Below are 23,732 nucleotides of genomic sequence, written 5' to 3'. Positions count from 1 at the left end.
CAAATCACCTATAGGGACACAAATCACCTATAGGGACAACCCATGGGGACAATGTATGGGGCCAATCTATAGTGCCACCCATGGGGAAAACCCACGAGGACGGAGCTGCGTGGATTCCTCCCGGTGCCGCCGTGGGGCGCGTCAGGGCTCCCCCCAGCTCCGGGGATGGGGGAGAGAAACGCCCCACATCCCCAGGTGGGCCCCACCTCCCCCTCGGCCGCCATCGCCCCTTTAAGGCCGCGCCCTCACCCCGCCCCGCCCGGACCTGCCGGACCGGTCCGCCCCGCCCGGCCCCACCCGTGACCACACCCCCCCCGTGGCCACGCCCCTCCCTTGGCCACGCCCCCCCCCGTCCCGTCCCGGTTCCCCCGGTTCAGCTCCGCCGCTCGGCCCGGAGCCGCCCCCCCCCCCCGGTTCGGCCCATATGGTGCTGAGCGGGACACGAGCAGCGCCCTGAGCCCACCCGTGTCCGCATGGCCCCACGCGGGACGCGGCCCGGGGCGGCCGCCTTCAGCCTCCTCCTCCTCCTGCTGACCGGTAAGTAGAAACCGGGACCGATACCGGCACCGGGACGGGGGGGGATGGGGGGTGCGGGACACGCGTGGGAGCGGGGGACACGCGTGGAGTTGGGACACGGGGGGGGTGTGAGTGCGAGGGGCGATCGTGCACCTGCGGCTCGAGGCACCTGTGCGCGTGGGAACGGCCGTGCGCGTCCGCGGCTCCGCGTGGCACCGAGCGTGGGACCCCACGGCCACGCGTGTCCCCCCACGTGTGTCCAGGTTGAGGGGGGGCAGAGTGAGAGCGGGGCGGGGGGACGCGGGGTCCGTCCGTGTCCGTGGGTCTGTGTGTCCGGATCCTCGGTTGCCCACGGCCACTCGTGTCACAACGCGTCGTGGGGGCACTGCGGGCTGCGGCTCCGCCCGTGGCCGTGGGGCCGTGGCCGTGGGTCCCAGGGCAGCGCGTGTCCCCCCGTGAAAAGTCCCCCAGCGTCGCGGGGCCCCGTGGGAGGGGGGGGATGCGTGACTCGCGTGACACGGACGGGACAGTGCGGGGAGTGGGGGGGGCCGGAGGCACCACGAGCTGCCCCCGTTGTCAGCCCCACGCGTGACCGCGAAGCGGGCAGCGATGATCCGGGGGTCGTTTACAGCGATGATCCGGGGGTCGCTCACAGCGATGATCCGGGGGTCGCTCACATCCCCCCGCCCGTCCCGTTCTCTCCCCGCTCCCGCCCCGCGGACACGCGTGGGGTCTCGCATCCCACCCGGCCGGACGCGTCCTCGTGCCCACCCCACGGGGACCCCCCGGGGACCCCCCCGGGCCTCCTCCTCCTCCTCCTCCTCCACTCGCGGCGGCGCTGAGGCGGTGACCCCCCCGAGCCGGTCGAGCCGGTTCCGGCCCCGTTCCCACGCGCTCGGCCCTATTGGGTGGGGACGCCCCGCGGCGTGGGGCCCGATGCCAACCCCGCCCCCACCTCCCCCCCACGGCACCGAGACCCCACGGCACCGAGACCCCACGGCCGGGACCCCCAAATGCCATTGGGGTGAATGACGGGAACGGGGAAACTGAGGCACGGGGGGGGATTGGGGGAGAGATTGGGGGAAACTGAGGCACGGGGGGGGGATTTGGGGTCGGGATGGGGGAAATGGAGGCACGGGAGGGGGATTGGGGGCAGGTGGGTGGAAACTGGGCTCAGGAATGGGATTGGGGGAAACTGAGGCACAGGGGTGGGATTTGGGGTCAGAATTGGGGATATTGGGGTCAGGAATGGGATTTGGGGTCAGAATTGAGGATATTGGGGGTCAGGAATGGGATTTGGGGTCAGAATTGGGGATATTGGGGGTCAGGAATGGGATTTGGGGTCAGAATTGAGGATATTGGGGCTCAGGAATTGGATTTGGGGTGAAATATGGGGGAAAATGGGGCCCAGAGTTGGGATTTGGGGTCACAATGGTTCATTAATGCAAAGGGTCCTTAAGGGGGGATTGTGGGGACGGGCGGGTGTGTGAGTGTGCAAGGGGGGAGGGGGAGTGTGTCACAGTGTGAGTGTGTCATGTGAGTGTGTCACAGTGTGAGTGTGTCGTGAGTGTGTCACAACGTGAGTGTGCAATTGTGCAAAGCTGTGCAGGATGATGCACGAGGGCACACGAAGGTCTGCAGTGTGCAAAAACCAAGTGTGAGCTGTGCAGAAATGTGCAGCAGCTTGCACAAGTGTGCACGGTCACAATGAACCATGCACCAGCGTGCACTGGGCAGGCAAGGAGTGTGCAAAACTGCATGAAGTGAGCACAGCAGCCATGCAAAGTCGTGCAGAAAGGATGCACGGAGCATGCACTGAGTGTGCACGGCCACACGTAATGATGCAGAATTGCACAGCAAGCGTGCACGGCCACACTTAGGGATGCAAAGTCATGCACCAGGCATGCACAGCTGCACGGCATGATGCAAAATAATGCAACAAGGAGTCGCCAAGCATGCACAACCATGCACAGCCACAATCAAGGATGCAAATCACACCGTGCATGCACAACTACATGCAGTGATGCAGAATCACACACTAAGGATGCACCAAGCAAGTACAACCACATGCAAGGATGCAAAATCACAGTATGCATGCACAGCCAAATGCAATGGTGCAGAATCACACCAAGGATGCAACAAGCATGCACAACCGCATGTAATGGTGCAAAATCACACTGTGCATGCACAGCCACATGCAATGGTGCAGAACCACGCACCAAGCATGCACAGCTGCACATTGTGATGCAAAACTGCCCCCAGCGCCGTGCTGCCACCTGTGCCTGTTTGTTCCCCCCGTGCCAGTTTGTTTCTGCCATCCATTCCCATTTATTCCCCCATTCCCATTTGTTCCATCCATTCCCATTTGTTCCCCATTCCTGTTCATGTCCCCCGTTCCCGTTTCTTCCCCCTGTTCCCATTTGTTCCCCCCATTCCCGTATGTTCCATCCATTCCCGTTTATTCCCCCCATTCCTGTCTGTTCCCCCCATTCCCGTTCACACCCCCCATTCCCGTTTATTCCCCCTGTTCCCATTTGTTCCCCCTGTTCCCATTTGTTCCCCCCATTCCCATTCATGCCCCCTGTTCCCGTTGGCTCCCCCCATTCCCGTTTGTTCCCCCCATTCCCATTCACACCCCCCGTTCCCATTTGTTCCCCGTTCCCGTCTGTTCCCCCCGTTCCCATTTGTTCCATCCATTCCTGTTTATTCCCCCCATTCCCGTCTGTTCCCCCCATTCCCGTTCACACCCCCCGTTCCCATTTGATCCCCGTTCCCGTTTGTTCCATCTATTCCTGTCTGTTCCCCCCATCCCCATTCACTCTCCGTTCCCATCTGTTCCCCCCATTCCCGTCTGTTCCCCCCGTTCCCATTTGTTCCCCATCCCCATTCACTCCCCATTCCCATTTGTTCCCCATTCACTCCCCGTTCCCATTTATTCCCCCCGTTCCCATTTGTTCCCCATTCACTCCCCGTTCCCGTTTATTCCCCCCGTTCCCATTTGTTCCTCATTCCCATTTGTTCCCTGTTCCCATCTGTTCCATCCATTCCCGTCCCATAGGCAGTAACGGCGGCGTGGTGGAGGTGCAGCGCACGGTGACGGCGGTGCTGGGTCAGGACGCGGAGCTGCCGTGCCGGTACCGGGCCCAGGAGGGGGAGCAGGTTGTGCAGGTGACGTGGCTGAAGCGCGGCCCGTCGGGGCGCAGCGCGGAGCTGGCGGTGCTGGACCTGCGGCACGGGGAGCACGTGCAGGACGCGTATGTGGGCAGAGTGCGGCGGCGCGGGGACGGAGCGTTGGAGGACGGAGGGATCGTGCTGAGAAACGCCGTGCAGGGAGACGAGGGGGACTATGAGTGTCACCTCATCACATTCCCCTCGGGGAGCTTCGAGGGGAGGGTGGCGCTCAGGGTGCTGGGTGAGTGGGGGGGGGAGGTGGGGGGGGGGGGTATGGGGGCGTGGGGAGCTGGGGAGGGGGCGATGATGGGGTCGTGAGGGATGGGGGGTGGTGGGTGATGGGAATGGGGTAATGGGGTGGGGGGGGATGGGGTAATGGGGTGGTGGGTGATGATGGGGGTGTGAGGGTGGTGGGGTGGGGGGTGATGGGGTTGTGATGGGGATGGGGTGATGGGGGGTGGGGGGGGGAGATAGGGTAGGGGGTAGTTGGGGGGTGGTGGGTATGGGGTGATGGGGTGGTGGGAGGTGGGGTTTAGGGTGGGTGATGGGGTCATGATGAGTGTGTGGAGGGTATGATGGGAAAATGGGCTCGGGGACGTGGGGTGATGGATGGTGGGCAATGGGGTGGTGGATGGTGGGCAATGGGGTGATGGATGGTGGGCAGTGGGGTAATGAATGGGGGGCAATGGGGTGATGAATGGGGGGCAATGGGGTGATGAATGGTGGGCAATGGGGTCATGAATGGGGGACAATGAGGTGATGGATGGGGGGCAGTGGGGTCATGAATGGGGGGCAATGGGGTAATGGATGGTGGGCAGTGGGGTGATGGATGCTGGGCAATGGGGTGATGGATGGTGGGCAATGGGGTAATGAATGGTGGGCAATGGGGTGATGGATGGTGGGCAATGGGGTAATGAATGGTGGGCAATGGGGTGATGGATGGTGGGCAGTGGGGTGGTGGATGGTGGGCAATGGGGTGATGGATGGTGGGCAATGGGGTAATGAATGGTGGGCAATGGGGTGATGGATGGTGGGCAATGGGGTAATGAATGGTGGGCAATGGGGTGATGGATGGTGGGCAGTGGGGTGATGGATGGTGGGCAATGGGGTGATGGATGCTGGGCCGTGGTGTTGGTGGGCACTGATGCCTTTGGCTGCCTGCAGTGCCGCCGCTGCCCATCCTGAACCCGGGGCCGCCGCTGGAGGAGGGTCAGGGCCGGACGCTGGCGGCCTCGTGCACCGCGGAGGGGAACCCGGTGCCCACGGTGCGATGGGAGACGGAGGTGAGAGGAGCCAACAGCACGCGGCGCTCCCAGCACGAACACTCCGCGTCCGTCACCAGCGAGTTCTTCGTGGTGCCGGGACGCAGCATGAACGGGAAGAGCCTGACCTGCGTCGTGGCGCATCCCGGGCTGCGCAGCGAGAAGAGGATCACGCACCAGCTCAGCGTCGCATGTGAGGAACGGGGGGGTGGGAATGGGGGGGAGCTGGGGATGGGGGGGGATATGGGGATGGGGGGGGATATGGGGATGGTGGGACTGTGGGGATGTGGGGGGTGATGGGGGCAGTGAGGGCACCGGGGACATGGGGACAATGGGGGACTGGGGGGGGATGTTGGGACCGTGGAGGGAGTGGGGAGGGGTTGGGGGCAGGGGGGGATGTTGAGGATGTGGGGACATGGGGGGACATGGGGGGTAATGAGGGACCATGGAGGAGGTTGAGGACAAGGGGATCGTGGGGGACATGGAGGGTGTTGGGGACACGGGGACATGTGGGGCAGTGGGGAACCATAGGGGATGTTGGGGACAAAGGGACCATGGGGAGCAATGGGGAGATTGGGGCCATGGAGATATGGGGACATTGGGGACATTGGGGACATGGGTGCTGCTGTGGGACATGTAGGGCAAGGAGGGAATGGGAGACACGGGGGGCACTGGGGATGCTGGGGGTGCAGAAGCCTTTGGGGGGCGCTGGGTTGTGGGGTCACACGGGATGGGGGGACACGTTGGGCAGCGTCAGCTCATCCCACCCGTCCCCTGACGTCCCCACTGTCCCCACTGTCCCCACAGACCTGTCCGACGCGTCGGTGCTGGGGCACACGGAGGAGTGGGCCGAGGGAATGGAGGGGGCTGCGCTCACCTGCCTGGGGGACGGGAACCCCCCGCCCACCTACAACTGGACACGGTGCGGCCCTGCCCCATCCACATCCCCATCCCCATCCCCATCCCCATCCCCATCCCCATCATCATCCCCATCCCCATCCCCATCCCCATCCCCATCCCCATCCCCATCCCCATCCTGTCCCCTCTCTGCCCCCATCTCCATCCCCACCCCGTCCCTATCTCCATCCCCATCCCGTCCCCTCTCTGTCCCCACACCCGCTGTCCCTGCCCACATCCCCGTCCTGTTCCCATGTCCCCGTCCCCATCCCGTCCCCTCTCTGTGCCCACGTCCCCTTGTCTGTCCCTGTTCCCCATCCATGTCCCCATTGTGTCCCACTGCCGTCCCCTCTCCCCCATCCCACCCCCTCCCACCCCTCCCCTCCACCTGGAGGTGTCATTTTGGTGCCATTGTGGTGCAGTTTTGGTGCCGTTTGGTGCCGTTTGGTGCCGTCCCGGTGCGCTGCAGCGCTGCAGGTCGGGCCGTGCCCAGGCAGGTCCTGCACCAACCGGTTGTGGGGCGTCAGCGCCGTGGGAACGCGCCGCGCTTTGATGCCGGCAGCGGCGCCGGGATGGAGCTGCCGCCTGGGCACGTCGGGGCTCAGAGCGGTGGCACCGTGTCCATCATGGCTCCCCATCATGGCTCATAATGGCTCATAATGGATCACCATCATGGCTCAGTGTCATGGCTCATCACTGGGGCTCAGTGTCATGGCTCATAATGGCTCAGTGTCATGTCTCACCATCATGGTGCCTCCCATCATGGCTCATAATGGCTCACCATCATGGCTCAGTGTCATGGCTCATCACTGGGGCTCATTGTAATGGCTTATAGTGGCTCAGTGTTATGGCTCATCATTGGGGCTCCCCATTATGGCTCAGTGTCATGGCTCACCATCGTGGTCCCTCCCCATCATGGCTCATTGTCCTGGCTCATCATGTCTCACCGTGGTGGTTCCCCTCAGGCTGGACGCCCCCCTGCCCGCCGGTGTCCGCATCAAGGGGGACACGCTGCTGTTCCAGCGCCCGTTGGCCGCTGCTGATGCCGGGGATTACGTGTGTCGCGTGGCAAATCGCGTGGCTGCAAAGGAGGCGACGGCCAACGTCAGCATCAAGAGCAGGGCGGCAGGTGGGCGACCCTGATCCGTGTGTGTCTGTATGTCTGTCTGTGTCTGTCTGTGTGTCTGTGTGTGTCTGTATGTCTGTCTGTGTCTGTGTGTCTGTCTGTGTGTCTGTCTGTGTGTCTGTCGGTGCTGCCTTCCTGCCACTCCTTTCCCAGGCCATACCCCCCCATCTGCCCCTCTCTTCATTTCCCCACAGGTTGTTTTATGTCCGTCCCTCCACCCCCCCCCCTCATCCACCCCCCATCACCCCCCATCACCCCCCCATCCCTCCATCCCCATCCATCCCCACTTCCCATCCTCCCCTCCATCTCCCTCCCCTCCCTCCATCCCTTTACCCCCCCACCCCATGCACCCTCCCTCCCTTCCCACCCATCCCTTCCCCCCCACACACCTACTCACCCCCCCCCTTCCTCCTTCCACTCCTCCTCCTTCCCCTCATTCAGGTTCTCATCCATCCTCCCTCCCTTCATCTGCTCACCTTCTATCTGCCGTTCCATCTCGCCCCCCATCCATCCTCCTGCCCCCCATCTTTCTGCTCCCCCATTGCCGTCCCCATCCATTTCTCCCCCCATCCATTTCTCCCCCCATCCCCGTCTCACGGCCGCGCTGTGTCCCCGCAGAGGACGAGGTTCGGCGGGTGGACCTGGTGTCGGCCTCGGTGGTGGTGGTGGGCGCCATCGCTGCCGTGCTGCTCTGCGTCCTCGTGGTCGTGGTGGTCGTCATGACCCTGTACCACAAGCGCAAGACCAAGAGAATCTCTGAGAAGTAGTAAGAGCCGGGCGGGGGGGGTGGGCTGGGGGTGGGATAGATGGGGGGGACCCCACTGTGGGACCCCATGGACCCCAAGGACCCCACTGTGGGACCCCATGGTGGGACCCCATGGACCCCATGAATCCCATGGTGGGACCCCACTGTGGGACCCAATGGTGGGACCCCATGGACCCCAAGCACCCTGTGGTGGGACCCCACAGTGGGACCCAATGGTGGGACCTCATGGACCCCTAAGGACCCCATGGTGGGACCTCATGGTGGGGCCCCATGAACCCCAAAGACCCCATGGTGGGATCCCATGGACTCCATGGTGAGCCCCACTGAGCTGTGGCCCCATAGCGAGGAGGAGCTGACGCTCACGAGGGAGAATTCCATCCGGCGGCTGCACTCCAGTCACAGCACGGACACACGCACACAGGTGGGACAGGGCTGGGGGTGGGCAATGGGGGGATGATGGGGACCTGGGCATTATGGGGACATGGACTCTGGGGAGCCATGAGGGTGGGAATCAGAGCGACTAAAGGGGATGGGGATCGGGGTCCTCGTGGTGATGAATACTGGGGTCTCCTTGGGGTGGGAATTGGGGTACCCAGCAGGTACTGAGCATTGCGGTGCCAGGGGTTGGGGTGCCATGGGGTGGATATTAGGGTGCGTGGGGATGGGGATTGGGGTCCGTGGGGAGGGGAACTGGGGTTCCCATGGGGCTGGATAGCAAGGTGCTATAGGGACAGGAATTGGGGTGCTGTGGAGATGGGATTGGGGTCCATGGGGAGGGGAACTGGGGTTCCCATGGGGCTGGATATTGAGCTGCCATGGGAAGGGGATCAGGGCACCACGGGGATGGACACTGGGTGCCCATGGGGCTGAGTATGTGGGGAGCTGGGTGTGGGGATGGCTGATGTGTTGGGCCATGGGGGTCCATGGGGGTCCATGGGAGCCCCCCGGTTCTGACAGCGCATCTCTGCAGCTGGAGGAGACGCTGCAGCTGCGCACGGAGAGTCGGCAGGGCAGCCTGCGTGGGGACAGCCTGCGTGGGGACAGCCTGCGTGGGACCAGCATCTGCTCTGCCATGGTGAGCTCCAGGGTCTGGGACATCCACCCTGTGTCGGTGCCCCATGCACGTGTGCAAAGCCTTTAGCACAAGCAGTGCCCGTGTCCAGCCCTTCCTGGTGTGTGTGCCTTGCACACTTGTGCATCACACCCTTGTGTGTTGGGGGGCTCACAAGGGGAATGAGCATTGGGGTGTCCATGGGGATGGGGACTGGGGGGCTCATATGGAGGGAAGTTGTTGGGGTGTCCATATGGGGGGGGTAGGGGTGTCCATAAGGGTGTGGGTTGGGGTGTCCATAAGGTGGTGGGTTGGGTTGTCCATGTGGGTGTGGGTTGGGGTGTCCATATGGGGGGGGTTGGGGTGTCCATATGGGGCGGGTTGGGGTCCACATATGGGGGGGTTGGGGTGTCCATACGGGTTCAGGTTGGGGTCCCCATGGGGCTGTGCTTTGGGGTTGGGGTGATGGTGACGTGGGGTGACTCGGGGCGGCCCCGTGTCCCTGCAGAGCGAAGAGGCCGAGGGCCGCAGCTACTCCACCCTGTCCACGGTGCGGGAGATCGAGACGCAGACGGAGGTGCCCATGTCCCCATTGCTGCCCCCGTCCCTGGAGGGCAAAGAGGTGAAGGAGGAGGAGGAGGAAGGTGGGGACAACCCCATCAAGCAGGCGATGACGCACTTTGTGCAGGAGAACGGCATGCTGCAGGCACGGCCCAGCACCAACGGCATCTACATCAATGGGCGCGGGCACCTGGTGTGAGCAGGGACGTGGGGCCGGGGGGGGGGACAGACATGGACCGCAGCCCCCTCCCTGCTGCCCCAGAGCAGTGCTGTAGTGCTGCATTGCTGCAGTGCTGCAGTGCTGCCATGCTGCCATGCTGCAGTGTTGTGCTGCCGTGCTGCATTGTTGCTGTGCTGCATTGCTGCAGTGCTGTAATGCTGCAGTGCTGTGCTGCATTACTGCTGTGCTGCATTACTGCAGTGCTGCATTACTGCAGTGCTGTTGTGTTGCTGCGCTGCTGCCTCCCACCCGCAGCATCACCCCGGTGCTGTGAGGTTGGGGCCGTCTCCGTGTTGTGGGGACGTGGCTCCTGTCCCCCCCTGCTCCGTGTCCGGGACACGCGCTGTGCGCTCCGTCCCCACGTGTCACCCCGGTGCTGGCACAAGGATGGGGACACACCACGATGGGGCTCTGGCCCCAGACGCTGCCCTCGGTGCTGGTACCAGCTGTGGGACACGGGCTGTGCACCAGGACCGGCCCCACGTGCTGCTGGCACAGGGCTGGGGACACGCCATGACACCGGGATGGGGCTCCGTCCCACAGATGCCACCAGCTGCTGCTTGGACCCACAATGGGGACACGCTGTGCACCAGGACTCTGCCCCCAGGTGCCAGCTCTGCTGCATGGCACTGCATTGGGGACATGCACTGTGCCCCCAGGTGCCACCTCTGCTGCATGGCACAGGGCTGAGGATGAGCCACGCCACCAGGATGGGGTCCTGTCCCCACATACACACCTGGGACACACGCTGTACATCAGGACTCTGCCCCCAGATACCAGCTCTGCTGCTCATTGTGGGGCTGGGGACGAGCCGTGCCACCAGGACGGGGCTGTGTCCCCATTCGCCACCTCTGCTGCTTGGATCGGGGCTGGGGACGCTCAGTGCCCCTCGATGGGCTCCTGTCCCCTGGTGTCACTCTCTGCTTGGTGTGAGGTTGGGGAGCTGGGGACACACGCGGTGCCATAAGGACTCAGTCCCCATTCGCCCCCTCTGCTGCTCGGTGCAGGTTTGGGGACACTCAGTTCCCCATATGGGGTCACAGAATTGTGGGGTCCCGTCCCAGCTGCCAGTTGTGCTGCAGGGCCCAGCACTGGGGGCACCAGGACGTCACCCATCCCCAAGCACCACCCCGTGCTGCTGCCGTGCTGGGAACACGGGGACCCCACAGCCCCCCCCCCACTGCCACCCCTCATCACAGCGTGGGGTCCCCACTCGGGATACACTGCAGCCCCCCCCATCCCGGGGTCCCGCGCTGTACATAGAGCTGCTGTATATAGGTGTATAGGACGGGGGTCCTGCCCCCTTTTCCCCCTTTTCCCCGTCACCGTTTCGGTTCTGAGCTGCTCGGCTGTAAATAAACCCCTGGGAGCGGCGGGCACGGCTCTGTTGGTGCACACGCGTGTGCAAAGCGCTTCTGGGGGTGCAGTGGGTGAGTGTGTGGAAGGGAAGGAGAGCAGCGTGTGAGGGTGTGCAAACGGACGTGAGTGTGTGTGTGAGGTTGCACCATTGTGCACAATCACAGATAAGGGTGCACAAGTGTGCACTGCCATAGACAAGGATGTGCAGCTGTGCACAAGGATGCACAACAACGGGCAGCTGCTCACCACCATGGCCCAGGCTTTGCACCAACACAAGGACACAACCAAGTGCTACCAAAGAAACAAGGATGCACAACCATGCACAAGGATGCACAACTGCATGACCACAAAGAAGGACACGACTGTGGGCAGCACAGAGGAGGATGCACAACCACGCACCACCATGCACAAGGCCGCACGGCTTTGCACAAGCACAAAGAGGGCCGTGCAACCAATCACAGCCATGGAGAAGGATGCACGACCATGCACGGCCACGCACAGGGATGCACAACCTTACAACAAGGCCGCACGGCTTTGCACAAGCACAAAGCAGGACTTCAGTACGGACAGCACGGACTCACACTCATTGCACGAGGGCTCCCAGCTGTGCACCAGGGCAGTGGTGCAGCACGGAAGCAGCGCCCAGCCCTGCGGTTTCTCGACGCCGCGGCAGGAAGCCGCCCCGAAGGAAGCGCAGCGCGGGGCCTCGAAGCTGCGTCAGGCTGCGCACGGGGCTGCAGCTGCACTTCCTCCCCCCCATAGAGGAGAGGAAGGGGGTGGGGGGGCCATGGGCAGGAGGAGGTGACCCAACGGGGGTCCCCGCCGTCCCCATGTCGTTGGCACTCAAAGCGCGGCAGAAGGCGAAGCGCAAAGGCGGCGCCAAGGAGAAGGTGTTCGGCTGCGACCTCCTGGAGCACCTGCAGCAGTCGGGGAAGGACGGTGATTGTGGGGAGGGGGGAGGCCATGGGGGGCAATGGGGGGGGGTTATAATGGGGGTCACCCCTCGGATCGGTCCCTGTGGAGGAAGTGGGGAGGGGATGTAGGACGGCGCCATGTGGTTGCATCACGGCGTTGAGTAATGGCTGGGGAGCGGCCCAGGGAGGAACCCAGAACGTTGGGGGGCTCCTCTGGTGGATGGAGGGAAACCCGGCCCCCCACAACAACCCCACGGCTCCAGGGGGGGCAGGGGAGGGGGTCGGGGGGGGGGGTTGTTGGTGGCCTCATCTGGAGGATCTGAACGGCCTCATCCATGGGGTCTCGGTGGCCTCAGCCTGAGATTTGGTGGCCTCATTCCTGGGGAGTTGGTGGCCTCATCCTTAGGATCTCATGGCGTCACCCACGGGATCGTGGATGGTGGCCTCAGCTCTGGGATCTGGTGGCCTCATCCCCAGGTCCCATCGGTCTCCATCTGGGACCAGCTGCCCCACAGGGTGTGGGCACAATGGGGACCTGGTCAGTCTTGTCACCCCCTGCTCTCAGTGGGGGGCAGGTCTGGGGTGTGGAGGGGAGAATTTGGGGCTGGAGGGGCAGATTTGGGGCTGGGGGGTTTAGATTTGGGTCTGGGGAGGCAGATTTGGGGCTGGAGGGGCAGATTTGGGGCTGGGGGCTCTGTGGGGCTGCGGTGCCAGCAGTGCCCGTCCTGCAGTGCCGCAGGTGCTGCGGAGCTGCACTGAGTTCGTGGAGCAGCACGGGGTGGTGGATGGCATCTACCGGCTGTCGGGGGTCTCCTCCAACATCCAGAGGCTGCGGTGAGAGGGGCGGGGGTGGGGGGAGATGGGATGAGGCTGGGACTGGGTGGGATGGGGATGGGGTGGGGATGGAGGCTGGGATGGATGGGGTGGAGATAGAAATGGGAGAGGGATGGAAGTGGGAATGGGGGCGATGGATTTGGAGATGGGGAGATGGGACCAGATGGGAAGAAGATACAGATGGGATGAGATGGGATGAGATGGGATGAGATGGGATGAGATGGGATGAGATGGGAGTGGGGGCAAAGAGAAGGGGACATGCTGTATCCCTGGCATTCCAGACGTCCCCATGTCACCTTATCCCAACCATCCTCACTGTCACCACTGTCCCCCTGTCCCTCTATCCCCAACACCCCAATTTCCCCCCATCCCTTTATCCCCCCCACCCCACAGCACAGTTCCATCACTGTCCCCCCCTCTGACCCCGAATCCCCTCCCTGCAGCCAAGAGTTCGATGGGGATCGCAGCCCGGACCTGCAGAAGGACGTTTACCTGCAGGACATCCACTGTGTCAGCTCGCTCTGCAAGGCCTATTTCCGAGAGCTGCCCAACCCGCTGCTCACTTATCGCCTCTACGACCGCTTCGCAGTGAGACCCCCACCCCTATGGGTCACCTCCTGTCCCCTTGGGGGGCACTGCTGGGGGGAGGGGGCATAGGGGGCACTGATGGAGGGGGGGGACGTGGAGACATGGGGACATGGGGCAGGATGCTGGGATACAAGGGATACTGGGGACAATGAGGACACTGGGGATACAGGGACATGGGGATGAGGGGATGCTGGGGACACTGGGGATGTCAGGTCAGGCCCCAAGGGGGGTTCCCATGGTCCAGAGACCCCATGTCACACTGTCCCCATGTCACACTGTCCCCATGTCACACCATCCCCATGTCACACTGTCCCCCCCCAGGATGCGGTGGCCACGCAGATGGAGGAGGCTCGCCTGGTGAAGATCAAGGAGGTGCTGAAGGAGCTGCCCCCCCCCCACTATAGGTACTCGGGAGACCCCAATGTCTGATGAGGGTCCTTGGCAACCAGCAGGTTATGGGGGTCCCCTGCACCCCAGTGGGGTCCTCACAGTGTCATGGGCATCCCAGGCACTCTATGGGGTTTCTGGCACCTCAGGGGGGTCCATTGGAATCCCTGCGTTCCTGTGGAGTTTCTGATGTCCCATAAGAGTTTCTGACCCATAGTGGGGGTCCCAGGCACCACAATAGGCCCCACCATTGTAGTTCATGTCACCCTGAGGGGTTTCTGCCCCCCCTGAGGGTCCCCGACCCATCGTAGGGTTCCCATCCCGCTCCGGGTTCAGCATCACCCCCCAGGGGTCCGCGCTCCCCCCGTGTCCCCACGCGGCCCCAATTCCTGCAGGACTCTGGAGTTCCTGATGCGGCACCTGCTGCGCATGGCGTCCCACAGCCGCACCACCAACATGCACGCACGCAACCTGGCCATCGTCTGGGCCCCCAACCTGCTGCGGTGAGCACGGGGGGGTGGGGGGGGGATGGGGGGACTCACAGGGGGGGGGGGGGCACCATGTTGAGTCGTCACCCCCGGCTGCAGCTCGAGGGACATCGAGGCGACGGGATTCAACGGGACGGCCGCGTTCATGGAGGTGCGGGTGCAGTCCATCGTGGTGGAGTTCATCCTCACCCACGTGGAGCAGCTCTTTGGGGACGCGCCTCTCTGCGGTACGGCCCCGAATCCCGACCCCCCCGACACCCCCTGACCCCAATGTCAGGTCCCTGTGACCCCCCCTGCCCCCTTTAGGCACTGAGGCTTTGAGGAGCTCCCGGCTGTTCCCCGTTGATGGTTCGGGGCCCTACAACGTCCCAGCGGCGCTCAGCCAGGGCGATGGGCCGCCCCCCATCCGGCCCTACCACACCATCATCGAGCTCAGCGAGCACAGGTGGGTGCACACACACATGGGTGTGCATGGGTGTGCATGGGTGTGCATGGGTGTGCATGGGTGTGCATGGGTGTGCATGGGTGTGCAGGAGAACACACACAGGCAGGCAGGGCGGTGCAAAGAGGGGCAGGAGAGCACACAACCAAGTGCACAGACACACAAGTGTGCAAAGCATGTGCATGGATAGACACACAAGTGTGCACACAGATGCACACGGATGCACAAGCGCGTGCTCAGGCTCCGTCCCCGCAGGAGGAAGGGGTCCCTGAAGGCCAAGAAGTGGAAATCCATCTTCCATCTGGGCCGCTCCGACGCCAAGCGCAAACTGGGGAAGGCGGAGGATAAAGGTGGGAGCTCCGCAGCCCCCAACACCCCCCTGCACCCCACAGACCCCACCCCCCCACAGACCCCACCCCACAGACCCCACCCCACAGACCCCCCCCCAGCTCTCATGTTCCCCCAAAAAACAGAGGAGAAGTGTGGGAAGCTGAGCCTGCGCCCAGCCAAGAGCATGGACTCACTGAGCTCAGTGCCGTACAGCAGTGATGGTGAGGGGGGGCATGAGGGCATGGGGACATGGAGAACAGCAATGGGGGGGGGGAATGGGAAGAGTATTGGGAATGGGATTGGGATGGGGATGAAAATGGGATGGGATGGGGGTGGGAATGAGATTGGGTTGGGGATGGGGATGGGGATGGGGATGGGATGGGATGGGATGGGGTGGGATGGGATGGGATGGGATGGGATGGGATGGGGTGGGATGGGATGGGATGGGATGGATGGGATGGAGATGGATGGGATGGGATGGGATGGGATGGGATGGGATGGGATGGGATGGGATGGGATGGGATGGGATGGGATGGAGATGGAGATGGAGATGGAGATGGAGATGGAGAGCAGGCAGATGAGGACGGGGTGCTCCCAGCAGACGACCCCCCCCGGCTCAGCACCACGTGTGTGATGAAGCAGCCCCTGCAGCGCCACGACAGCTTCGACACCTGCTCCTCCCTGCCCCCAGCCGGGACGTTCCCGGCGCTGGAGGAGACCCCCGAGGAGAAGCTGACGGAGGAGCCGCGGGGACCCGAGTCCGAGAGCGAGAGCAGCACCAAGTCGGAGCCCACCACCCCCCGGCCGGGCCGCGTGATGGCGGTGGGGACCCGCAGCCGGGCGGAGAAGTGCGCGGGGGTCCATATCTCGGGGCCCTTCTCCGTCACCGTCCCTTTGCACATCACCTCCAACCTGTCCCGGCTGACCCGGGGGCAGCACTGCCCGGCGCTGGCTCAGCACGGAGCCGTGGGGTCCCTGCCGCCCACCCGGCACCGCACCAAGGAGCCCGACCCCCCCCAAGACAACGAGGGTGAGAGGAGGGGGCAGCGACCCCACGGTGCGGGGACGGCTGGGGGGCGGCAGCTCAACGTGCTGTGCTTTAACAGAGGAGGAGGCTCGGCTGTCCCTGGAGCTGCGAGACTCCTTCGCCTTCCTGGACTGCCAGGACGCGTGGATGGAACATGGAGATGCAACGGGACACGGCGGCATTGGGGACAGCGATGGGGACACGGCCATGGAGGAAGGCATGGAGAGTGGGTTCATGAATGTAAGCTGGGGGGGGGTGGTACCCGGGGAGGGGGTGGGAGCGGAGATGGAGAGAGCAGGGATGGTGGTGGAGGGGTTGGGGTGGGGATGGAGGGGGTGGGAGCGGAGATGGAGAGGGAATAGGGATGGAGGGGAGGGGGGGATGCAGATGGAGGGGATGGGGTGGGGATATGGGGGGTGGAGGGGATGGGGTGATAGTGAAGAGAATGGGGTTGGGATGGAGGGGGGGAGCTGGCGATGGAGACAGGGTGGCACCTCCATGTGTCCACAGTTCTGGGTCTGGGGGCTGCACACTGCGGCACCTCCATGTCGGATGGAGGTGGGGGCTCCCCATTGAGGCCATCACCCCCATCCCTTCCTCACCCAGCCGGGGGAGTCCCCCGTGGAGCAGCCCGCCAGCTACCTGTCCATCGAGGAGTGCATGGACGAGGACATGTTCTACATGGCGCCCAGCGGCTCCGACACCGAGGAGCCCCCGGGGGACACTGACTCCGACGACATGTTCCTCAGCGCCCACGACGAGCTCAGCCCGCTGGCAGCTGACCCCGAGACCCCCCCCAGCAGCGCGGCCATGGGGGAACGTGGGGCTGAGCCGCAGGAGGGGAGCCCACCACCAGAGCTGTGTCCTGCAGAGGAGGCGGATCTGGGGGACGGGGGGCACTTGGAGGATCCTTATGGGGACACAGCAGAGGGGGGGGGACAGGTCCTGGAAAAAGAGGAGGGGGATGGAGGTGACAGGGAAGGGAGCGATGGATGGAGCAGAGCCCAGCTGGGGCTTCAGGGTGAGGATGGAGAAGTGATGGATCCAGGTGGGGAAGAGGGGAAGGATGGAGCAGCAAAGCAGAGTGGGGAGGGGGACCCCCAACCCTCAGAGGGGTCTGTATTGCCAGAAGGGCCCCTCCAGGAGCACACTGAGCCCCCCCTCCCTCAGGAGGCTGTCCCTGAGGCTCCCCCAGCCCCAGTGGCAGGGGATCCTACAGCCCCAATGGTGGTCCAAGGAGTTCCTCCAACCCCAATGATGGTCCAAGGGGATCCTCCAACCCCAATAATGGTCCAAGAGGATCCTCCAGCCCCAGTGATGGTCCAAGGGGATCCTCCAACCCCAATGATGATCCAAGGGGATCCTCCAACCCCAGTGTCAGCCCCTGAGGTCCCTGAGGAGCCCCCAACCCCAACATCCATCAAAGAATGCACCGATCCCCCACCAGAGGCCATCACCCCCACCCCACCCCCCACCCCCCCAGGGGCAGCCCCCAGCCCCTCTCCCAGCCCTTCCCCCCCCCAGAGGCCACGTTACCCCCCCCCCGGTGCCGTGCTCCGCCATGACGGCAGCGCCCCGGTTCGCCTGGCGTCGCGCGCCGTGCGTGTTCAGCAGGCCCGCTCCGTGCCCGTGGTGCCTCCAAAGCCTCAGTTCGCCATCGTGCCCCCCGCCCCGCAGCCCCCCGCCCCCCTGCAGCCCCCCGCCCCCCCCCCCGAATGCCGCAGGTCCAGCTGGCGGCACGGCGGCAGCGTCTCCTTGGACGCCGCCATGACGGACGCCGCCATGATGGACGCTGCCCCCCAGTGTCCCTCAGTGCGGCGCATCCAGACGTACTGTGGGGGGGAGCTGCCCCCCGCGCCCCCCCCCGCCCCCCCGCAGCCCCTGCCCTTCCACAAGGCCCCGATGAGGCCGCGGCTGCTGCGGCCCCACAGCTGCATGGCCGCCCCACAGCGCGGCCTGGGCCCAGCAGAGACCTGAGGGCACCGCGGGGCAGCACTGAGACATGGGGGGCTGGGGGGTATGTGGGGTGGGGGGCTTTCGGGGGGGATTTGGGGGGGGGATTTGGGGGATTTGGGGTGGTGGATGTTGGCACTGCTGCAATAAAGTGTGGTTATGGCTGCGCCCTCCTTCACACAACATGGCGGCTCATGGGGAGGCCTCAGGGAGGGGGGGATGGGGACCCCCATGGGGGGATGGGGACCCTCGTGTGGGATGGGGACCCTCGTGGGGCTCCGCCATTGGGGGTCGTGGGGGTGGTTGGTGTGTGTGGGGGGGTCCTGCACGTCACTGCGGGGAGGGCAAAGAGGGGGCGCTGCCCGCTTCCAAGATGGCGCCGAGCGGAAGCGCCGCGCTTCGCCGTGTAAGATGGCGCCCGCCCTGAGATGGCGGCGGGGAACGTTCCACGCGCCCAACTCCAAGATGGCGGCGCTCAGCGGCTCGCTCTACACCGCCGCCCCAAGATGGCGGCTCGGGGCGGGGCTTCGCGGCCCGCTTCCGCCCGGCTCAGCCATGGCGGCGGCGGCGCGTCGCGCTGCGCATGTGCGGGGCTCCATGGCGAGCCGAGGGGCCGAGCGCGCACAGGGTAAGGACGGAGCGGCCCCCGCCCCCCGCGCTGCCCCCCACGGCGGCTCCCTCCCCCCCCCCGGGGCCGCCCCCTCCCCTCCCGTCCCCTCCCGTCCCCTCCCGTCCCCTCCCGTCCCCTTTTCCCCCCCCCCTCAGCTCGGTGTCCCCTCCCCAAGTGCCGCCCCAACGCTGTCACCCCCCGCGGCCTTGCCCCCTTCCCCCTCCCCCCTCCCATTGTCGCCCCCCTTTGTGTCCCCCCCCTCTAATTACCCCCCCCTTTATGTCCCATCTCCCCCCGCTCTTTGTCCCCCCCCCACCTTGTGTCTCCCCCGCTTTTGTTTCACCCCCAAATTCTCCCCCCCCGGGGGTGGAACCTCAGCCCGATGCGGGGGGGGGGGGTGTTTCCTTTGGTTGTGCGATGGGGGGGGGCTCCATTTTGGGCTGTGCCCCCCCCCCTTCCTCGGGGTGACACCGCGGTGGCCTCGGCCTGAAGTGACCCAAAACGGGGGGGGAGGGGACGGCGACATGGAGGGGGAGGGACGCTGAAGCCGCTGCCGCCCCCCCCCCCATTTCCATGTACTTCTGGGGACAACCCCCCCCCCCCAGGCCGACCCCTCCCATGGGGGCTCTGCAGCTCCGGGGACCCCGCCCCTATGGGGACATTTGGGGACCGAGGGCCGCTGCCCCCCCCAGGGTGCAGAAGTGAAACGGGGGATGCCCATAAATCCCCCTGGTGACAGATGGGGACGGGGCTGCTGCTGCTGCCCCACACGGGGGGGCTGTGACACCCCGGGACCCACTGCCCGCCCCGAGTCACCTCCGTGGGGGTGGGGGTCGGCACTGGGGGGTCTGGTGCTGTGTCCCTGTTTCTCCTGTCCCCATGTCCCACATCTCCCGTCCCCATGTCCCACATCTCCTGCCCCCATGTCCCACATCTCCCGTCCCCATGTCCCACATCTCCTGTCCCCGTATCCCACATCTCCTGTCCCCATGTCCCACATCTCCTGTCCCCGTATCCCGTTATGTCCCAAATCCTGTGTCTCTGTGTTCCCATTTCTCTGTTCCCGGTGTCCCTGCCCCGCATCCTCTTGTTCCCCCATCCCCAATTCCTGGCTTCCCCATACCCCAAACCTCACATCCCCATATCTCAGATCTCATGTTCCCATGTCCCTGTCCCCATTTCCCTTTGTCCTGTCCCCATCCCCATGTCCCCCATCCCCATATCCTCAAAGTCCTGTCCCCATTTCCTCACCCCCATGCCCCAAACCTCGTGTCCCCATTCCCTACATCCCCATATCTTGAACCCCAAACCCCATGTCCTGAACCTTGTGACCCCATATCCCAAATATCACATCCACACAACCTGTCCCCGTATCCTGAACCCCATACCCCAAACCTCGTGTCCTCTGTCCCCATATCCTGGACCGTGTATCCCAAACCTTGTGTCCCCACGTCCCCATACCCCAAAGCTGGTGCCCTTTGTCCCCATATCCTGAACCCCACACCCCAAACCTCCCGTCCCCATCCAGGCTGAGTCCCCGCTGGGCTCTGAGTGCTGCAGCACCGTCTGCCAGCGCCTCTGATGCGCGGCCGAGCGGAGCAATGAAGGGGTGAGTGCCCCATTGCGTGGGGTATGGGGGAGGTCTGGGGTTGGTTATGGGGCTGTGGGCAGCTGGGGCTGGTTTGGGGTTGGTTATGGGGCTGTGGGCAGCTGGGGCTGGTCTGGGGCTGGTTATGGGGCTGTGGGCTGCAGGGTGGCTCGGTGACCCCAGGGTGGGTTATGGGGATGGGAGGACGCGTCCTCACTGCTCTGCCTGTGTCCCTGCAGACAGCAGAAAGCAGCCGAGACGGAAGAGGGAACGGTGCAAATCCAGGAAGGTGAGGGGGGGTCGGGGGGGTCCCGGCTGTTTGTGAGCCCCATCCTCACCCATTTTGTCCCTTTGGTGACACGGGGCAGCCCGGTAACACCAGCCTCGTGATGCGGGGGGGGGGGTGCCCTGCTGGGCTGACAGCGGCCCCCTCCCCACCTCGGGGGGGTCCTGGTGGGGTGACAACCCCCCCGGCCCCACGCTGCCCTGCTGTCCCCAAGGTGCAGTGGCCACAGGAGAGGATCCCACCAGTGTCGCCATCGCCAGCATCCAGTCCGCTGCCACCTTCCCCGACCCCAACATCAAATATGTCTTCCGCACAGAGAACGGCGGCACGCAGGTGTGGGGCCGGGGGGGCACAATGGGGGCGCAATGGGGGCACAGTGGGGACCCGGCATCGGGGAACCACCGGGAATGGGGCCGGGATGTGGGGGTGACCCGTGTCTGTGCCTGCAGGTGATGTACAGGGTGATCCAAGTGGCGGACGGGCAGCTGGACGGGCAGACAGAAGGCACCAGCGCCATCAGCGGGTACCCGGCCACACAGTCCATGACACAGGTGGGCACCGGGGGGTGGCACCGGGTTGACGTGGGGGCCGGGGGTCCCGTCCCAACGTGCCACCCGCTGCCCCGTCCCCTTTAGGCCGTCATCCAGGGCGCCTTCACCAGCGACGATGCGGTGGAGACAGAGGCGACGGCCACCGAGACCCATTACACCTATTTCCCCACCGCGGCCGTGGCCGACACCAGCACGTCCGCGGGCGCCGGGACCACCGCCACCGCCGTCGTCACCACGCAGAACTCGGAGGCGCTGCTGGGGCAGCCCACCCCCACCGGTATGAAATGGGGAGGGGGATGGGGGCAGAAATAGGTACGGACAGGGGTGGGGATGGGGAAGGAGGGGAGGGCTGGGATGGGGCTGGGGGTGGGATAAAGATTGGGGTAAGAGTGGAGGTAGAGGACAGGGATGGACGGGGAGACGGGGATGGAGATTGGGATGGGGAGAAAGGTGGGGATAGAGACTGGGACAAGAAAGGGGATGGGACAGGGATGGAGGTGAACATGGGAACCTGGGGATGTGGATGGAGATTGAGGTGGAAACATGGAGATGTGGTTTGCGATGGGGATCAGGGTGGAGATGGGACAAGGAGATGGGGATGAGCGTGGGATGGAGGTGGGAATGAGAATATGAGAATGAAGATGGGGACGGGGATGGGTGGGTGCGATATGGGGGTGAGGATAAAGATGGAGACAGATGGGGACAGGACAGTGGTGGGGTGGGGTCAGGGCCCGCTGGCACCGTGGGACGTGGCACTGCACCCCATGTCTGACCCCACGGCTCAATCCGGGTCTGTTCAGGGCAATTCTTCGTGATGATGTCCCCCCAGGAGGTCCTGCAGGGTGGGACGCAGCGCTCCATCGCCCCCCGTGCCCACCCCTACTCACCGTGAGTACCAGCCATGGGTACTACCCATAGCCCCGCCATGGGGGGCATCCTGGGGGGCGGCTGTTTCCATAGGGCCAATCCATGGGGCAGGGTGTGGGGGGCAGCACTGAATCTGCTGCTTTCCCCGCAGGAAAGCAGAAGCGCCGCGGGCGACCCGGGATGAGAAGCGTCGGGCGCAGCACAACGAAGGTACCGTTATGGGGTCGCTGCCCCCCGGGCAGGCAGGTGGGGGCTCAGAGACCCCCAGAAGGATGAGTGGGTTGGGGGGGGGGGGCTGGCTTTGTCCCCTATGAGGGCCCTGACGTCCCTGTCCCCTCTGCTCACAGTGGAGCGCCGGCGCAGGGACAAAATCAACAACTGGATCGTGCAGCTCTCCAAGATCATCCCTGACTGCTCCATGGAGAACACCAAGTCGGGGCAGGTAGGGGGCGGGGGAAAGGGGGCGGGGGGAAAGGGGGGATGTGGGGCTGGGATGGTCTGGGATGGTCTGTGGGGCGGAGAATAGGGTCGCACATCTATGAGGTCCTGTATCCTTTGGGGTTGAGCATTTATGGGATCCCATATTTGTTGGGATCCTCCATCATTGGGGTCCCCTTTTCCATGGGATCCTGAATCGTGGCGGTCCCACATTTGTGGCATCCAGTGTCATTGGGGTTCTGCTTCCATTGGGTTCCTCCAGCCATGGGGTCCCACACCCATCATGGTCCCCCATCCATTGTTTGCCAGATCTATGGGGTGGGACGTGAGATGTGGCAGCGCGGTGGCTGCTGCCCCTTCCTGGTGTCCCGCTGCCCCACTCACCCCCCGTCCCCCCCCTCAACCCACAGAGCAAAGGGGGGATCCTCTCCAAAGCCTGCGACTACATCCAGGAGCTGCGGCAGAGCAACCACCGCCTGTCCGAGGAGCTGCAGGGGCTGGACCAGCTTCAGATGGACAACGAGGTCTTACGGCAGCAGGTGAGAGCTGGGGGATGGTGGGGGGGGGGCTCAGGATCAGAATGGGCCCCACAACCTCATCCCCCCCCCCCCAAAACCCATCAGGTGGAGGAGCTGAAGAACAAGAACCTGGTGCTGCGGGCGCAGCTCCGCCAGCACGGCGTGGAGATCGTCATCAAGAACGAGAGCCACTGACCCTGGGGATGGGGACCCCCCCACACCCCGCCCCCCCCATCACCCCCCCCAGCCCCATTTGGTTTGTGTCCCCCACGTCCCTGCGCTTCCTGCACACGCTCTTGGCCAGGCGACCCCGCTGCCCCCAGCACTGCCTCGGCCCCCCCCCATCCCCCCATCCCACCCCTCAGGTGTCACCACTTTGGGTGTCAGCCCCCCCAGGGTGTCCCCCCCCCATTGTCACCCCCTCCCAGGGGGCAGTGGTGGCTCTTTGTCCCCCATTGGGGTGCATTGGGGTCCCCCCCCCCCATTTCCCCCCCCCAGCTCTGACAGGCCGTGACTTTTTTTTTTTAAAAACTCTGAATTTCAAAAGGAAAAAAAAACAAAAAACAAACAAAAAAAAAAAAAACGAAAAAAAACCACAAAAGCAAAACGAAATAAAAAGTGAATTGTTTTTCCAGTACCTCACAATCCCGCCCTTCCTCAGCCCCTCCGTGATGTCACCGTGACGTCACCGTGACGTCACCGTGATGTCACTGTGATGTCACCACGTTGTGGCTTTACATGGGATCCTGGATCGTACTGGGCTGTACTGGGTTGTACTGGGTTGTACTGGGCTGTACTGGGCTGTACTGGGTTGTATTGGGCTGTACTGGGTTGTACTGGGCTGTACTGGGCTGTACTGGGCTGTACTGGGTTGTATTGGGTCGTACTGGGCTGTACTGGGTCGTACTGGGCTGTATGGGCTGTACTGGGCTGTACTGGGCTGTACTGGGTTGTATTGGGCTGTACTGGGCTGTACTGGGTC

The 23,732-nt window shown here is 64.3% G+C and overlaps 3 protein-coding genes across 4 annotated transcripts; all 3 read left to right on the top strand.

The window, feature by feature from the left end:
- The first annotated feature begins 354 nt into the window (after positions 1 to 354).
- LOC146751473 (nectin-4-like) lies at positions 355 to 10,944 on the top strand. The gene is made up of 9 exons (XM_085534602.1): positions 355 to 537; positions 3,575 to 3,928; positions 4,852 to 5,142; positions 5,757 to 5,871; positions 6,812 to 6,975; positions 7,591 to 7,738; positions 8,081 to 8,159; positions 8,709 to 8,813; positions 9,298 to 10,944. Exons 1-9 carry the CDS (start codon positions 474 to 476, stop codon positions 9,547 to 9,549), a joined length of 1,572 nt encoding a protein of 523 aa, XP_085390728.1. The 5' UTR covers positions 355 to 473; the 3' UTR covers positions 9,550 to 10,944.
- A 658-nt stretch (positions 10,945 to 11,602) lies between these two features.
- On the top strand, positions 11,603 to 17,962 carry LOC107324323 (rho GTPase-activating protein 30). 2 transcript variants are annotated; one of them, XM_015884263.3, is made up of 12 exons: positions 11,603 to 11,868; positions 12,575 to 12,677; positions 13,121 to 13,265; positions 13,587 to 13,669; positions 14,048 to 14,155; positions 14,240 to 14,367; positions 14,447 to 14,585; positions 14,838 to 14,932; positions 15,056 to 15,133; positions 15,511 to 15,942; positions 16,019 to 16,179; positions 16,546 to 17,962. In XM_015884263.3, exons 1-12 carry the CDS (start codon positions 11,760 to 11,762, stop codon positions 17,914 to 17,916), a joined length of 2,952 nt encoding a protein of 983 aa, XP_015739749.3. In that variant the 5' UTR covers positions 11,603 to 11,759; the 3' UTR covers positions 17,917 to 17,962. The 2 variants fall into 2 exon arrangements, with proteins under 2 accessions (XP_015739749.3, XP_085390735.1); XM_085534609.1 differs by having other exon boundaries at positions 11,629 to 11,868; positions 15,514 to 15,942.
- Positions 17,963 to 18,471: 509 nt separating this feature from the next.
- LOC107324324 (upstream stimulatory factor 1) lies at positions 18,472 to 23,392 on the top strand. Its single transcript, XM_015884264.2, has 11 exons — positions 18,472 to 18,520; positions 20,031 to 20,111; positions 20,330 to 20,379; positions 20,591 to 20,709; positions 20,826 to 20,927; positions 21,012 to 21,204; positions 21,728 to 21,815; positions 21,946 to 22,004; positions 22,142 to 22,236; positions 22,643 to 22,771; positions 22,856 to 23,392. Exons 2-11 carry the CDS (start codon positions 20,104 to 20,106, stop codon positions 22,943 to 22,945), a joined length of 933 nt encoding a protein of 310 aa, XP_015739750.2. The 5' UTR covers positions 18,472 to 18,520; positions 20,031 to 20,103; the 3' UTR covers positions 22,946 to 23,392.
- The last annotated feature ends 340 nt before the right edge of the window (positions 23,393 to 23,732 follow it).

Source organism: Coturnix japonica, unplaced genomic scaffold (genome assembly GCF_054131305.1).
Source record: "Coturnix japonica strain WE unplaced genomic scaffold, WE-NBRP24 Scf088, whole genome shotgun sequence".
NCBI classification, from domain to species: Eukaryota; Metazoa; Chordata; class Aves; order Galliformes; family Phasianidae; genus Coturnix; species Coturnix japonica.
This window is presented reverse-complemented; position numbering and strand designations above follow the sequence as displayed.